Genomic DNA, 16,240 nt, shown 5'->3' on the forward strand with positions numbered 1-16,240 from the left:
AATAAAGGAGAATGTAATGAAAACTGGGAGAGGTAAACTTCAGGTAACTTCTTTCAATTTCCCCCTCCCCTTTGACAATTTTGCTCTCTCTTGCTTAATAGCAAAAATTATCATGCTAATTAATGTTCATGTTCTTCTTTATCCTTCCATAATGCTGCTCCCATTAGTCCATTTGTATAACAAAATTCTAATGTGGAGCAATTTGCATAAGTAGACACTGGCATGGCACCTTGCTGTGGCTAAGAGACTCCCTGGTCCTCCAAAATGTGCTGTTTCTTGGATGAGGAGGAGCCAGAAAGAAGTGGGTCATGGAGCTGCAGTTAGGATCCATTGGTTTTAGTATGCCTGGGGAGATGGGGGAGGCGGGGAACAGTGCTCCAGTGGAACTAGGGACAAACTTGCAAGCAGGCATCACTCACCAGAAAGCAAAGACCACTTAGGATGAGATTCATGGGCATGTGCAAAGCAGCACTGTGGTGCAATGTGAAGATGTAGTGGCTTAGAACCTGCCACATGAAAGAAAAGATTCCAAGGGCTGGAGGCTACCCAGAAATAGTCACCGCAACAATAATCTCTTGGATTGGAGGCTGGCCAGGGGCGGAGCTATGCAGTTGCTAGTAGGGATGTGAGTAATGATCGATTTGTATTTGATCTGTACACATTGTGCCATGTTCCAAATATCTGTACTCTGTGAACATGAATTAACAAACGGTCATGTGATTATTTAGGTGATGCTTTCTTGCTGATGTACTATTAAATCTGAACATTAGGGAATACTATATAGAGTCTGTGAGTGGCAGGTTTGTGAGTACAATGACTAGGAATCCTGTGAAATCATGCAGCATTTGGCAAGAGACCTCCATTTTGAATGTGTGGGAAGCATATGAGCAATAGAAAGGTGTGCCTGGCGTGGGCATTTTTTCAACCTGTATTAGGCTTTCAGTTTAAAGCCCACTGAAGTTAATGGAAAGATTCAGTGGGCTTTAGAATAGCCCCTATGAAAATAATTCTGCCAAAGCTAAATACAGAAATGGCAAAGCCACTCTCTGTTGTGGTGGTGCAGTTTCAGGGTATTTTACAATTGCCATGGTGAAGTAAGTGCAGATCAGGCATGCAGAGATATATTAAGCCTGACACATCAATCAAATGGTTGCCAAGGAAACCTGTCATGTTCAAAATGAAATAAGCTGGGTGATTGTTGACACTCAGAAGAAGGCCTGGGCCATGAAAGGACATGGTGCTATACAATGCTCTTGGTGAGATGTTTGCATGTGATATGGATCTATATTCAACTTTGGAAGACAAGGGATTTGTTATATTGCAGAGTATTCTCAAACCACATTATAATATCTCATCTGAGTTTATGTTCAATCAAATTCCTGACATCTGTGAAAGAATATGCCTATAACTATTAATGCTGGAGGCGAGAGAAATATTACCTATGTTCTTCACCACTGAAGCACAGCTCCAAAATAACACAACATGGTTCTTCATTAGTTTTCCTGTCTCCTATGTTGATAACTAATTTAACAGAACTGCAGTTTTGCACTCTCTCTCTCACAAGCGCAGGTACAGTGACTTTCAAGAGTTTTTTGGGAAATATTGAAGAAAAAAAAAGTTACAGAGAGGAGATAATGTTGGAAACTAACACCAAAAGCTAATATTTACAGTTTGGTCTGTTTGTGCACAGCTTGCATCTCTGTCAGTAATGATGCTTTATCCAGCCACTATTTATATCTGCTATCAAGAGCTACTGGGCTGGAAGCTTCTTGGCTATTTTAAACCCCTAGCATTAGCAATTTCTATACTACCACTTATACAAAAAAGTCTATGCCTACCCATCAACCAGTTAATTCAAGATGCTGTAACAACACGGAACTACTATGTTAAAATGTCTCATAGAAAACAAACCAGCTTGGAGTGTGAACTGTGCAGAGCAACCAAATGCCATAAGTCTGATTCCTTCCCAGTGGACTATTGCTGAAACTAGGGCAGATAATACTGAAGTCATCTGAAACTTAACAGGAAAAAATTAATGTAGGCCAGACTGCATCTCTGTAGTAACAGCACTGAGGGCTTTGAAACTGTACTTCACAAAAGTTTTTAAACTATGCATAAATCTAATGAAAGCAGAAACAATTAAATTGTTTCTCATATTTCAGCCACGCTGAAACAGAACACTGGGATTCAGCTACTTGTGTACTAGATCCATGCTCTGTTATATTTTTTCATATTTTTTCTTGGATGGCAACTTCTCTAATGTCAAAGCAGCCATTCAAAGCATTGTTTAACAAGTACTGCTACAGAATGCCAAATATGTCAAAATACAACTTCAAAATAAAGAATTAAAAGGTTATTGACTTACTCATCAAGAAACAAGTAAAGAGAAGGTAGGACTATGGAGATGTTCCCACAAAAATATAGAGGATCTGTAGTGAACAGCTGTCATTTTATCTGACAGAACGATACATTTTGGCAACCCCATAAAAATATAAAGCTATCAGGTTTTGACATCTTTTGGTATGGCAAAGTCATTTTCTGAAGCTTTGCCAAGCCATGTTTCCTATGAGAAATTATCTGCTGTCCTTGAGGATCTCTAAGTTGGTTGCTACTGTACCCTTCTTCCTCAGAAGGTTGCGAGCCTTTTTTAAAAAAAATGCAATTTAACAGTAATGTCTGTTTTCTTGAACTCTGATGGCAAATTATTTTTACTTGAGTGACTAAAGATAGCCTAACTGTGGCCCTGATTCTGGAACTGGATGAGGGTCGGTGGACCCTGGCACCTACATGGAATCTCACTGACTTCAGGGGTTGGCCCACACTGATCCGACTGCAGGACTGAGGCTGGTCTGAACTTCAGAACTGCTGAAGACTTGCAGGTCCAGGTCCTATTTACTCCAATGGGAGGAATGAGTGCTCAGCACCTTTGACGATCAGACCATTTATTTAGGTACCTATCCTTAGGCTTCCAAATTTGAACATTTTGGCTTGAATACCTTTATTTAACAGTTATAGAAGATAGTATATCACTACAAACATATTGTGGTATTATTTATAGGTCTGTTTAAGTTCTTTATATTGTCATTAGAAAACACTAACATGCACATTGTTGTGCATCTTAGTTTAAGAAAACTCTGAATCATGAACAGTGCACACTATTTTTTTAAATTAATGCTTATTTCCAAATGGCTGCTGTATTCATGCTATCAAATGATCAGACATTGTCTTCAAAGCCCTGTTTATCAGTAGCAACTAGTTGGTAACCAGTCAAACAACAAAAATAATCATGACAAGGTGGGTGAGATAATATCTTTTATTGGACCAACTTCTGTTGGCAAGAGAGACAAGTGTGTAAGCTCAAAAACTTGTCTCTCGTTGAAAACAGAAGTTGGTCCAATAAATGCTATTACCTCACCCATCTTGTCTCTCTCATATCTTGGGACCAATACAGCTACATACAAAAACAGGCATCACACCCATAAAAGGAATCCCTATTACTTTGGACTCCTGTTACCACTGCAGCTAAGCTTTACCTCTTTTCAGGTTGGCTAGACTAGATGACCTAATACTTTTTTCCACCTCTAATTCACACAGTAGTAAAGTAGAACAATAATTGAATCTCATGAATTTCAGTCTTATATGTTAAGGGCTGAGTCACGTCTGTTCTTGGCCGTACTCTTTCTAACTACTTCCTTGTGTGGGCAGCAGGATTGTAATGTACTTCTGTAATCACACTTCATCTGTACCCCAGTGCTTGAAATACCTGCCTCTTATCCTAGAGGTGCTTAAAATATTATACATACTTTGTAAAATGCTTAGAGATAAACAGGTATTCATATAGATGTGTAAACATAGCTCAAAAAGGGACAACTGAACTTACACACTTTTACGTTTTAAGAATGCGTAAAGGTCATTTCCTGGCAAAACACTGTATTTTAACCATGGGGAAAGACATGCAGATCCAAATGGAAGGCTCCTTTAACTGAAGCAGTCATAACATTAGGCATAAGCGGATTAAACAGTTGCTTAGGGCCCAGGCAGCTCAGGGCCCCCCCTTTTTAGTACAACTCCCCAAAATACCATTCATCTTAGTTAATGTGGGCATTTTAACACGTGTACATAAGTGCTGTGTGGGCGGATTGTGCGGCCCGGGAAATGATACAATTAGGTCACTGGCCGGACTCCACGAGAACAAATGGTGGAGTCTCTGTAACTTGAAATCAGCCAGAGGTTATGGGCGTGCGGCAGACAGATGAACACGATGGCCCCTTCTGGCCTTAAAGCCTGTGTTTAGAGGAGGATGGTCCTGCTTAGAGCCCCCAGTGGGCAGGCACCGCCTCTAGCCTTAAAGCCCTGCCCTAGCCGAAGGCCTCCGCCGGGTGCAGCCGGCCCCAGGATTCCGAACCCGGCGGCTCGGTCAGGCTGCGCTGGGGCCGGCTCAGCCCGAGCTCCCGCTGGGCGCGGTCGAGGAGGCGCGGCGCGGCGCGAGGACGGCCGTCCGGGCAATGCATCAGCCAGCGCGCAGGAGGCGCTGTGTGCCAGGGGTGACAATGCCGGGCCTCAGCACCGCCCCCCGCGGGGGAGGGATCGAGTCACAGCGCGCAGGACGCAGACCCGGAAGCCGCATAGGGCCGCGGCATCACCGAGTTTCCGGAAGACTCTTACCAGAGCGTCTCTGTCCAGGCACGTCCTCCGAGTCCGTCCGTCCTTCCTTCCGCTTGGGCTTTCCCCTGCCTGGGCGGCCGCCCCCGAGTGGTGGGCGGCGGCGCTGCACCCTGCTCGGCGGCTGCCTGGGGCCGGGATATCTATGGGGCGAAACGAGATGCAATGAACCCGAGAGCGAGCGAGACAGCGACGAGCGCGACGGACACACACCGGAGCCGCTCCATGGGGGATCGGCCGCAGTAGGAGCGGCTCCCCCCGGGTACGATCCGCCCCTGTCCCCCCCTCGGGCCTCTGGAGGAGGATGGCGACAGCGGCCGCCCCGACCCAGCTGGAAGCCGGTGGGTATCGCTGGCGGGGGGAGGCGGGCGGCGCTCCCTGCCGGGTGTCCTCCTTGTAACCGCGTCCCCTTCTTCTCCGCAGAGCTCTACTACCTGATCGCCCGCTTCCTGCAGTCCGGACCCTGCAGGAAATCCGCCCAGGTGAGCGGCCAGCGCGGGGCTCCGGCCGGGCCGGCCCCGCCGCCAGGGCCAGCGGGGGGACGGGGTTGGGCGGCTGGGGCGGCGGTGCCGAGAGGGAGGTTTTCCTGTCGCCACACCGGACTCACGTCCTTTGTGTCTCTCCCCAGGTGCTGGTGGAGGAGCTGGAGGCGCACCAGGTAGGGGCTACGGGCGGGCAGGTGGGAGTCGCCCGGCCCCGCAGCGGGGCCCCCTGCGGCTCTCGGGGACGCTTCGGGCAGCAGCGGGGACGGCTCGGGGGTTGCCCTGCGGCGGGCGCCACTCCGGGTGCTGCCTGTGCGGGGGTGGGCAGGGCCTCGGAGCGGGGTAAGGATCATCCCCGCCTGGGGCCGGGCCGTGGAGCGGCTGGGGCACCGGGGCCGGGCGGGCTGGGACCGGGGCTGGGGGAGGTGCGGGAGAGGCCGTGCCTGCGCTGACTGCCCCCTCCCCCGCCGCAGCTGATCCCCCGCCGCCTGGACTGGCAGGGCAAGGAGCACCGGCGCAGCTTCGAGGATCTGGTGAGTGAAGTTTCGCTCCAACTTCCCCGTAAGTTCCCCCACCCGGCCGCCGCTCCCCACCGTGGGGTGAGCGCTGAGCCCCGGGGTGGGGTGGGGTGGGGTGGGGTGGGGAGGGGCGGGGGGCGGCCGCCTCGCTGGGGGTGGGGAGCGTGGGGGGAGTTACTGCCCCCGGCGCGTGTGTGCGGGGGGCTGCGAGCGAGGTGCCTGTTGTGGAGGGTTATCTGAGGGCACGAGAAGGAGCTGGCGGGGGGAGGGGGGCTGGCGAATGGCACAACGCTTAACAAGCTGTAGTTCCGTGTGTGGGAATGGAAGCTGCCTTCTGATTGGCTGCAGCTCCAAAATACGGGAACTGAGGAGAGGGCCAGTGTTTCTGCATTGGGGGGCGGGGAGGACACCATGGCCCTGGCACAGTGAGAGGCTGGGGGGCAGCCAGGGGGACAGCTGGAGTCCAAGGGTTACTTACTGCGGCTGAGTAATAATCCTGTGAGCTGTGGGCCCCTTGTCATTGATGGTGACAATACCAGCAACGCTTCTTTGGCCTTCTAGGATTTCAAAGCGCTGAGGTGCTGTCACCTTTAAATGGGGTCTAAACAAACCTTTTAGCAAACCTACCAACTCCAGTGATATTTCCACTTTTAAAAAACAATTCAATGTAAATAGTTTCCCCCTTTTCTTCTCCCCCCACCATTAAAAACAAGTAAACATTGTCCTGCAGTGCTGGAAACCCAGCCTTCACAGCCAACACTAAATGTCTTGTATGTGAAACCATCCACAAACAAATGACACTCTGCATTGATTGCTCTTGTCCCAGATGAGAGGAAATGCTAAATGTAACCAAAATATAGTAACAAGAAAATAGATTATTAGAACTGAAAGAACTTCCCTGAAATCCAATGTTACTGGTAAGGTAAAGAAAGTTTACAACATAAGATACTGCAATAGCTTTTTAACAACCTCAGAATGTCCCCTGTGAAGTAACACAAAGCATCTGCAGTTTTCAAGAGGGGAACTAAAGGCAGGTTAGTTGTTTAAGTGACACACAGGAAGTCACTGGACAGAGACAAAAAGAAAAGGAGTACTTGTGGCACCTTAGAGACTAACCAATTTATTTGAGCATAAGCTTTCGTGAGCTACAGCTCACTTCATCGGATGCATACCGTGGAAACTGCAGCAGACTTTATATACACACAGAGAATATGAAACAATACCTCCTCCCACCCCACTGTCCTGCTGGTAATAGCTTATCTAAAGTGATCATCAGGTTGGGCCATTTCCAGCACAAATCCAGGTTTTCTCACCCTCCACTCCCCCACACAAATTCACTCTCCTGCTGGTGATAGCCCATCCAAAGTGACAACTCTTTACACAATGTGCATGATAATCAAGTTGGGCCATTTCCTGCACAAATCCAGGTTCTCTCACCCCCTCACCCCCCTCCCAAAAGGAGAGTGAATTTGTGTGGGGGGGGTGGAGGGTGAGAAAACCTGGATTTGTGCTGGAAATGGCCCAACCTGATGATCACTTTAGATAAGCTATTACCAGCAGGACGGTGGGGTGGGAGGAGGTATTGTTTCATATTCTCTGTGTGTATATAAAGTCTGCTGCAGTTTCCACGGTATGCATCCGATGAAGTGAGCTGTAGCTCACGAAAGCTTATGCTCAAAGAAATTGGTTAGTCTCTAAGGTGCCACAAGTACTCCTTTTCTTTTTGCAAATACAGACTAACACGGCTGTTACTCTGAAACCTGGACAGAGACAGTATTATGATTCAAGGGTTCCTGGCTCTGGCCTATTTTCAATCCATCACACCACACTGATGTAATTGACTGCCTTATTTAAACAATAAATCCTGTACAAGGTCACTTAAATGTTTCAGGAATATGTAGTAAAAATATGAAATGTTTCATATTATAGTTATCAAATCCAGAGATTCCATGTGCAGAGACACAAGGAAATCAGAGCAAGTGACTCGTTCCCTCTAGAGATGTTGGCTCCCCTCTGCAATGAAGCTACATGTGGCCTTTAGGCCCCTGGAGACTCTCTGGGCCTGATCTTCAGAGGGGGTGGCACCTGAAGCTCCTGTTGCCTGCAGATGAAGTACTTGGGCTTTCAGCCCCTGGAGACTCTCAAAGTCTAATTTTCAGAGGTTGCGGGCATCTGCAATTCCTGCGGACGGTACATGCAGTTGTGGTGGTTCTGTATGGAAGCAGCAAAGACTGGAAGAAATGAGTTGGTTTTCATTGTTTTTGGAGGGTACAAGTGCCCCTCCCCCATGCACTTTTAAAGTTACCAGGAGTTACATACAATAAAGCTTGGCACCAATATATGACTTTGCAGTTCAGAATTATGTTAAATCATTATTATTAATTTTCACAACACCCATATTTGGCATGTGTATGATCTTGACTTGCCCTGCCTGTCTATCAGAAACTGAAGATAAGTACCTGTTTCCCTTCCAACCCCACAAATTATAATGATCATGTGGAAGGGTGACATGGTATTGCTCAAACTTTACTACATTTTTATTGACTGAATAATAAGTTTTTCATGCGGTAGTGTCCCCTAGAACAGTAACTTTTAAGTTAAACTAAAAAATGGGAAGTCTGCCTTAGAGGGGACTTACAGCATCCATACCTCGTGGCTTTTCTTTTCCCTAAGCTTATGGAGAGTTGAAAGAGACTATAATACTCCATCTAACCTCTGTCAGATGGTAGCCTGGCCTGATATTTAAACTGAAAGAAAGGGAGTAAGTACTGTGGTGAATAAAACCTCAGTGCAATATTTTTTTCTGGGGAACCCAATATCTGGCTGCTAGGTTATTTCATGTTTGCTCTGTGATTATATCTGTCACCTGAGATGAACTCTAACAGTAGGGGAGGCCGAATCTGATTTCAGGCAAATATGGCGTTTGCTTCAACAGTAGCATTAATCTTTGCACTTTTGTTCTTTATATTATTAAATTCATCCACGCTTTCTGGAGTACTTTGGGGCACCTCTAGATTACCTTGTTTGTTCATCTAATGGCATTTGAGGCCACATAAAATTCTTTAAAACTTTAATCTTGTACCAGTAAAATGAAGACAATAAAAATCAGGTGGGGGAAAAAAAGCTGAGAAAAAACAAGGTTTCTGAATTGTTTGGAAGTGGTTGTGATTTCTATATTTTAATAGATAAAAGGTTTTGCTTTCGGACTTAAAAACAGGCAGGAAATTTCCCTCATTTGCATTTTATGTTAATATTACGTAACTAGTTAAGGTGGGTTACAGTAGAGTAAAGGAGTATAAATTAAATATTGTGTGTTTGTAGCTCTCTGTTATGGCTGCCTTCATGTTGTTCATTTTCTTTCCTGCTAGCCTTTTCTATTAATTCCCAGAATAAAGCTTTATCTGACCTGAGGATGTTGGAGGAATGGCTTTTCTCCAGCCCTCATCATTCAGGGTTTGATATACTTGATGTCTGGATTCTTGAATGTATGTGACTATGTATATTTGGACTACTTGTCTGGCCTCAAGTATTCTGCAGGGGAGTAAGACATTTGAAGATATTGTGCAGAACAGTGCCACCATCATGAGGTGCCCAGGTCATGATGAAATTCATTTTAATAGTCTTTCTTGGAAATATAACTGGGGATCTTGAAGACGCAGTTATCACTCCTTACCAATCATTTACACATTGAATTAAAAATCTCTTTTTAAAAGGATGCAGCATCACTGCTCCTTCATGCTGATGCCAATATTGACAACATAGAGAAGGCAGGTGAATTGCCAAGGAAGAACTTTTATTTTTGCTTGTTCCTATGGTGTATAAAGAGTGGCCTCCTTTATTTTTTTTCTTTCTTTTTCCACATCTTTTCTAAATCTTAAAGAGTATCAAGTCTTGATTTCCCTGTTCTTGCTGCAGGATTCTCTAGAGATCTTGTCCCTCATTTGAATAGAGAAGGGTTGTTTTAAATCTTTCACAAAAGAAGCTTTTGTCCTAAATGATAGTCAGGAGCTTGAATTCAACAGGTTTTAACAAACTCACTGTTTTATACAGTTTGACTAAATATTTGGCTTTTGGGAAGTGACCAGGAATATAACTAAAAACCTGCTTTGTAGACTTTTCCTCTATTTATAATTTTGTTTTTAATTGTAGCCGTAAGCAATTTTTAAAAGTACATTTTAAAAACAGGGTTTTCTTTATTAAATTTTAGAAAAAAAGTTGCCCTCTGATTCTGTACAATTAACAATGAGAATATAATTAACAGGGGTAAGAGAACTCTATTAATTCTTGCCTCCAGTCTGCTCAGACTTGTGTGTTTATATCCAGAATCTTCTGAATTTCTGTGAAGTTTTCTCTGTATTTCTATTCTGTTTGGACCTGGTCTTGTACTTAAAAGTCAGATAATATGGGGCATAAGAAGAGTCATTTAAAATGTGTTTAAGGGCAAGTAAGAATTTTAAACATACTTGCTGAACAAAAACTGTAGAGATTTCTGGCCACGTTTGTATGTGTATTACTCTTCATTGAAAAGATGAGGGGGATGGGGGAACAACAATTTTGGACACTTTTACACAAGTGCTGTGACTAATGCTGTGCATCTGCTTGCATATGCAATACGATCAACTTCGTGAACTCTATCAGGGGTAGTCAATAGGCGGCCTGTGGGCCAAATCTGGACCACCAGATGCTTTTAAACCAACCCCAAAATCTTTTTATTTACTTATAATTAGTGTTGTGGGCTTTTTTCTTTCCTCTGGAGTGTGGACCTTGACTATGCCTTGACCAAGAAATTTGGACCTTGACAAAAAATAATTGACTACCCCACTCTAAAGGCTTGCCTTCACTAGACTTTTTTTTTTTTAACCTTGGTCTATTGATAGCCAATGAATGTTTGAGCTACCTCTGGTGTGTTTGTAAAAGCTAATGTGGATGCTCTCCATGTGTTTGTTACAGCCTGTGTCCACACTAGCCTTCAGAAACACTCAAAGTGCTTAGAGTTCATTGACAATCAATAATTTGAAATTTGGTTGTGTGTGGGGGGGAGATCTAGTGAATACACCTGCTTGGTTGTTGTGCAGGCTAATTATCCCATCTGGCTTACCTCATCAGTAATGCCTCTAGCTGGCTACTTTTACAGGTTTTGTTCATTGCATTTAAAATGGATTGGCTGTGTCCTGGTTTCTGATGTGCTGTCTTATTTGGTTAGGCCTATCTTGATCTGTTTGCTGAAGATGTGTACATGGTTTCCTGGGTTCCCTGAGAGCAACTGGTTTTGGGTACTGATCCTGCAATCTGATCTACGTAGGCATTTAATTCAGTGGGACTTCATACCAATGAAAGGCTCTGCCAGTATGGAACAGATTGTAGGACTGGGTCCCAAGTTCTTACCTTGTCTATTTAAGTTACTTAAAACTAGCTGTGAGATTGTGGGGCCATTATTGATAGACATCGTCAATGCCAATCCTAGCAAGGGAGAAGGGTATTGGAAATCCTTGTACATAAGTCAGCTCATCTCAAACAAACAACATTGCTTGATAATAGGGAGCTTGCAACCCATTCTCAAACCTTTTATTTTTAGAGAAGGTGGTTGAGTGGATGGTGGCTTTACAGCCACAGGTATATTTGGACATCAGTGACATCCTGGGTGTGTTCCAGATTCTGAACTTCCTTTTGAGTTGAAACTCCACTCATCAGGGTCTTCAGTAACTTCCTGCTTACCTTATATAACAGTCAGTTAGCTATTTTGGTCCTTCTGGACTTGGTTGCTTTTTGATACGGTTGACCGTTGGTTGTTGCTTTAGCAGCTGAGGGAAATTGGGTTTGGGCGAAAGTCATATCTAGACGGGAGAGATCTATCGTTGATGACAACTGTCTATCCACAAGGAATTTGGTATGCAAGGTCTCTCAAGATGCTATGCTCTCTCCTGTATTAAATACATATGAGACTGGTGAGATCACTTCAAAGAAGAAAGTGGGATCTGATTAATATGCTAATGATATGCAAGTTATTAGTTCCTGCACCATAACTCCGCAAAGTCACTCGCTAATCTGAATGAGTTTGCCAGACGGATATGTTGGAGCTATCTACTCTCCATCTCTGGGAAGCAAGAAGTCTTGCTTGTGGATATAGAAGCTGTCATGAAGACTCATTTTCTTTGTTTCCCATTTATTGAGGGGCCTCTTTCACAGACAGTGAGCAATGTTAAGAATTTAGTCACTTTTGACTTAACTGTATTATGGTGATCCTTAACAGAACAATATACTCTTGATAGTTGAAGCTCCCTTCTAGCATTGGTTCCAGCGGCTCTTCTGCATTGCTTGCAGCAACTTGTTTGTGACTAGTTTTTGGGCAATCATGGTCATATTACATTCACGCAGTGTTCTTTATGTTGGCTGCTTATGAAGTGACCAATTCACTTTAATCAGTTCTGTTTGCTCTTTAAGTCCTTCAGTGTATTGGGTGTGGCTATACTGATGACCTCTTCCATAAGCCTCATCTTGCTATTAATTCTAGAATCTTTGGCAGAGCTCAACATTACTGGAATTATTGCTACTTTCCCTTTTGAGAAGCAGTGGTTGCTCAAGTGGCACTGAAGGGCCTGATTCTCTGATCCCTCTCATAGTTGAATGAGAAGCATTTTAGTTGCTTTTTGTCAAGTATAGGGTTGTATTTAGAAAATCCTCCTTTTTCATATGCTAATTGATGTTACTCATGGAAGTGTATTGTAGACGATGTGACTCATCATGTTGTGCCAGGATAATACCACTGCTATTGACCATTTGGAATCCTAATGTCATAATAATCCACCTGACAAACTACCCAGGTTGGAATGCGAGTGCTGTGTGTGTGCATATCGTTTCTTTGCAATGGATGCAATGCCAGAATGTCTGGCTCTACTTTAATAATAAGTAGTTAGGCCTGCTGTTTGGTGAAATGAAGAGACAGATTACAATATAGTGGGACAAGGTGGGTAAGGTAATACCTTTTATTGGCTTGACTTCTTTTGGTGTGAGAGACAAGCTTTCGAGGTTACACAGAGCTCTTCTTCCGTAGATTCATTTTAGCTGATGAAAATTTCTTCATGGCATCAGAGCATGTGGGATATAACCAATATATGCTTGCAGTGTTATTTGGTCCCAGGATATTAGTGAGATGAGGTGGGTGAAGTGATATCTTTTATTAGACTGACTTCTGTTGGTGAAAGAGAGAAGCTTACACAGAGCTCCTCTTCAGGCCTGGGAAGGGTACTCAGAGTGTAAGATACATTGTATCATTAATAGCTATTTTCTAGTTTTCAGATCTGCAGTATGTAATTATGGCTGTCCTCTTGATGTTGACCATAAAAAGGAGGTAGAAGCAACTGAGTATTCTGTTTGTGTGTGTGGGGGGGGGGGGGGTGAGAGAACCTGGATTTGTGCTGGAAATGGCCCAACTTGATTATCATGCACATTGTAAGGAGAGCGATCACTTTAGATAAGCTATTACCAGCAGGAGAGTGGGGTGGGAGGCGGTATTTTTTCATGCTTTGTGTGTATATAAAAAGATCTTCTACACTTTCCACGGTATGCATCCGATGAAGTGAGCTGTAGCTCACGAAAGCTTATGCTCAAAGAAATTGGTTAGTCTCTAAGGTGCCACAAGTACTCCTTTTCTTTTTGAGTATTCTGTGTTGGAAGAACAATTTCAACTGAAAATCTTAACACTGAATTTTAAATGCCATTTATTAGAAATAGCAAAAGTAAGACTGGTTTGGAAATTTCAGATGGCCAGATGCTACTTGCTTGCTATTCATAGTGGCTAATGAAGAAGCTGTTTGTTTGTTTTTGTATTGGGAAATAGGCTATCTTTATCTAGGAAAGGGCAATACTGAAGAAGAATGCAGACCATTTTCTTATGATGGGAGACTTGAATCTTACACCCCATGGCTATGGAGTAAGTTCAGTTAATGTCAGGTCTTAATGGGACCCATTCACAACAGCTAAAAACTGAGCAGACAGACCTTGCAGCTATTGTAATGTTTCCAGGTTTTTCCACACCCCCTATTGTTTAGGTTTTAAATGGAACGTGTTTGTAACAACAGTATGGGGTTAAAATGTCTGTCAAGTGAGGAAGGCCATCGTTTTTTATCTGAGTAATAGATACTTTGTGTGAAAAGAATAAACTGGTGTGGTGAAATAGAAAATGGTTCCCCAAACTGCACTCTGCTTACTCAAAGTACTCCATTGAAAACACTGAGGTTTGAGGGATTTTTGTTTCTTCCTCTCTGGCTTTCAGAATTTCAAAATCAACATGTAATACTTGAAACTATAATATAAGCTATTGAGTTGGCTAGTGGCATAACCTTACTGGTCAATTTTCTTAACGTCCAAGGTATTTACAGGATTCTTTTAGATATACTGGGTGTAATTCATATTGAGTTTTAACAAAAATTGTTCTTGCTTGTCTGTGTACTTAGATATTTAAATATGAACTGAATAAATAAAATACTAAATGAAAAAAGCTCAGATGAAGAGAAGATTTTTTTCTACCCCTACCTCCAATTTTAGGAAAAATAAAAATGGCGTGTGGTGTTTCATGTGTTTAGGTGGCAGCCAATGCACACATCCCTCCAGACTATCTTCTGAAAATCTGTGAGAGAATTGGACCCCTCTTAGACAAAGAGATCCCACAGAGTGTTCTTGGAGTGCAGACTTTACTAGGCGTGGGACGGCAATCTTTGCTAAGGGCAGCAAAAGGTAAGATTTGAAGTCCACATAATCAAGAAAGATTAATATTTAATGCAAAGTATCTTCTAAGTTTGGTGGTCTGAGGCATTTGCATACTTGTATGAGCACTCCTCATGCTACTTTCTATGGTCAGTTTCTACGTTCTAGTTACAGAATTGCTAAAACACAACCACTAGGAGAAAGTTTGGCCTTCTCTAAGGCCAGGATTACACTAGAAAAGGTTTGCTGGTATAGCTGTAATGGCAAACCCTCCAAGCATAGGTGCAGCTTATACTGGCGAAAAAGTGCAGTTGCTGATGAGGCTTATATTGGTTCTAGAAATGAAATAAGCTGTCCTGGGAAAAGCTGTCCTTTTTATACCAATTTAGCTGTGTTTACACTTGGAGTTCTGCCAGTACAATATTGCAAAAAAACCATTGCCCCTAAACAGCACCGGCAAAAGTGGCACTGGCCTGAGGCTATGTCTACAGTAGCACTTTTGTCGGTTAGGGATGTGAAAAAATGACCCTCCTGATCGACAAAAGTTTCACCAACAAAAGCGCCAGTGTAGACAGCACTATGTTGGTGTAGAGCGACTTTTATATGGGAGATCTTATAGCAGTGCAGCTGCAGCAGTACAGCTGTGCCATTGTAGGGTCTGTAGTGTAGACATAGCCTGAAGTTGATAGGAGGTGTAGAAGAGTGATGTGTGCAACATCCAAACTGGACATAAGGGCCACTGCTTTGCCTGTAAGCCATCAGCTATTGTCATCCTGAAGAATGGGAGTCTTGAGATGTTGCAAGCAATGTGTTAATTATATCCCAGACTCTAGGTTACTTTAATATGAAATGAAAAAACCAAAACCATAAATTCAGCTTCTAAACCCCACCATATATTAGAAATAATCAGTCAAACTGTTAACAACAACCCACTCCCCACCCACCCCCTTATTTTTCCATCATACCAACCATCCCTCCTCCTTCCTACTCCTTCAAAGTCTTTTTTTAAAAAGATGAGCTTTGCATTATACCGTAAAGGTCAGCAGATTTGAACTACTTCAGATCAAGGGGGAGAAAACTCCAAAGTTGCGGGACTTTCACAGAGGATACCCTACTAGCAGTCTTATCTCTTGTAAATTTAAGGTACTATAGTTCAACATACAATAACCTGTGAGAGAGCTTTCCTTAGGAGAGGATACACGTTGCCACTCAGCACTACGCAGGTTATCCCAAGCAAGTGTCCATAAAACCTTTATACCACACCAGCTTTTATTCTGTCTATGCATATGTGGTACAGAAAAATTATTTTAGAAATATTCAGTTATTTTAAAAGATGTTATTGAGACAGTTGAATGTACATTACTAGATACATTACTTTGAATACTTGTGGCTACAGCTCACGAAAGCTTATGCTCAAATAAATTTGTTAGTCTCTCAGGTGCCACAAGTACTCCTTTTCTTTTTGCGAATACAGACTAACACGGCTGTTACTCTGAAACCTGTCATTACTTTGAATGTAACTGTGCAACACTTAGAAGGAGAAAAATGAATAAATGTAAGACCGCTGTAAAAATAACATGTAATACCTTTTTTCATATCTAAAAATGTCATAAAACTGGAAGAGCTGTATCTGTTCCTTTCATGGCTACAAGTGAGTTCTGGGTCCCGCTGGGAGTCTCTTCTCTCATTCGGATGTTGTGCCTGAGGGTAGCTCTGCTAAACCATGGGATATCACTTTAAAATGATGCCATTTTTCAGTAAAAAAAAGCTGCCACAAGACCAGGGCTTAATCTTGCCTGACATGCGCCCTTGGCAGGTGTAATGTGGTGGAGAAATTCCATACTTCTAGGGAGAAGAATGATTAAACAAACAAAC

General features: G+C 43.4%; 1 protein-coding gene and 1 long non-coding RNA gene across 5 annotated transcripts in view; one reads left to right on the top strand and one right to left on the bottom strand.

The window, feature by feature from the left end:
• The window catches only part of LOC140917655 (uncharacterized), a 31,709-nt gene extending 25,927 nt beyond the window's left edge, over positions 1-5,782 (bottom strand). The window contains exons 1-2 of the long non-coding RNA XR_012160942.1: positions 5,270-5,782; positions 4,666-4,805 (exon numbers count right to left, since the gene is read on the bottom strand). This is a non-coding gene — a long non-coding RNA (uncharacterized lncRNA). The remainder of the gene's footprint in view (positions 1-4,665; positions 4,806-5,269) is intronic.
• The window catches only part of BRWD3 (bromodomain and WD repeat domain containing 3), an 88,556-nt gene continuing 77,194 nt past the window's right edge, over positions 4,879-16,240 (top strand). For 2 of the 4 annotated variants that reach the window (XM_073360928.1, XM_073360930.1), the window contains exons 1-5: positions 4,879-5,003; positions 5,086-5,144; positions 5,291-5,320; positions 5,618-5,677; positions 14,245-14,395. In XM_073360928.1, coding sequence (XP_073217029.1) covers positions 4,967-5,003; positions 5,086-5,144; positions 5,291-5,320; positions 5,618-5,677; positions 14,245-14,395 — 337 coding nt within the window. In that variant the 5' untranslated portion in view covers positions 4,879-4,966. Of the gene's footprint in view, positions 5,004-5,085; positions 5,145-5,290; positions 5,678-13,499; positions 13,593-14,244; positions 14,396-16,240 lie in introns of those variants that run through there. The other 2 variants (XM_073360929.1, XM_073360931.1) reach the window with 2 other exon arrangements.

Source organism: Lepidochelys kempii, chromosome 9, assembly GCF_965140265.1.
Source record: "Lepidochelys kempii isolate rLepKem1 chromosome 9, rLepKem1.hap2, whole genome shotgun sequence".
NCBI lineage: Eukaryota > Metazoa > Chordata > Testudines > Cheloniidae > Lepidochelys > Lepidochelys kempii.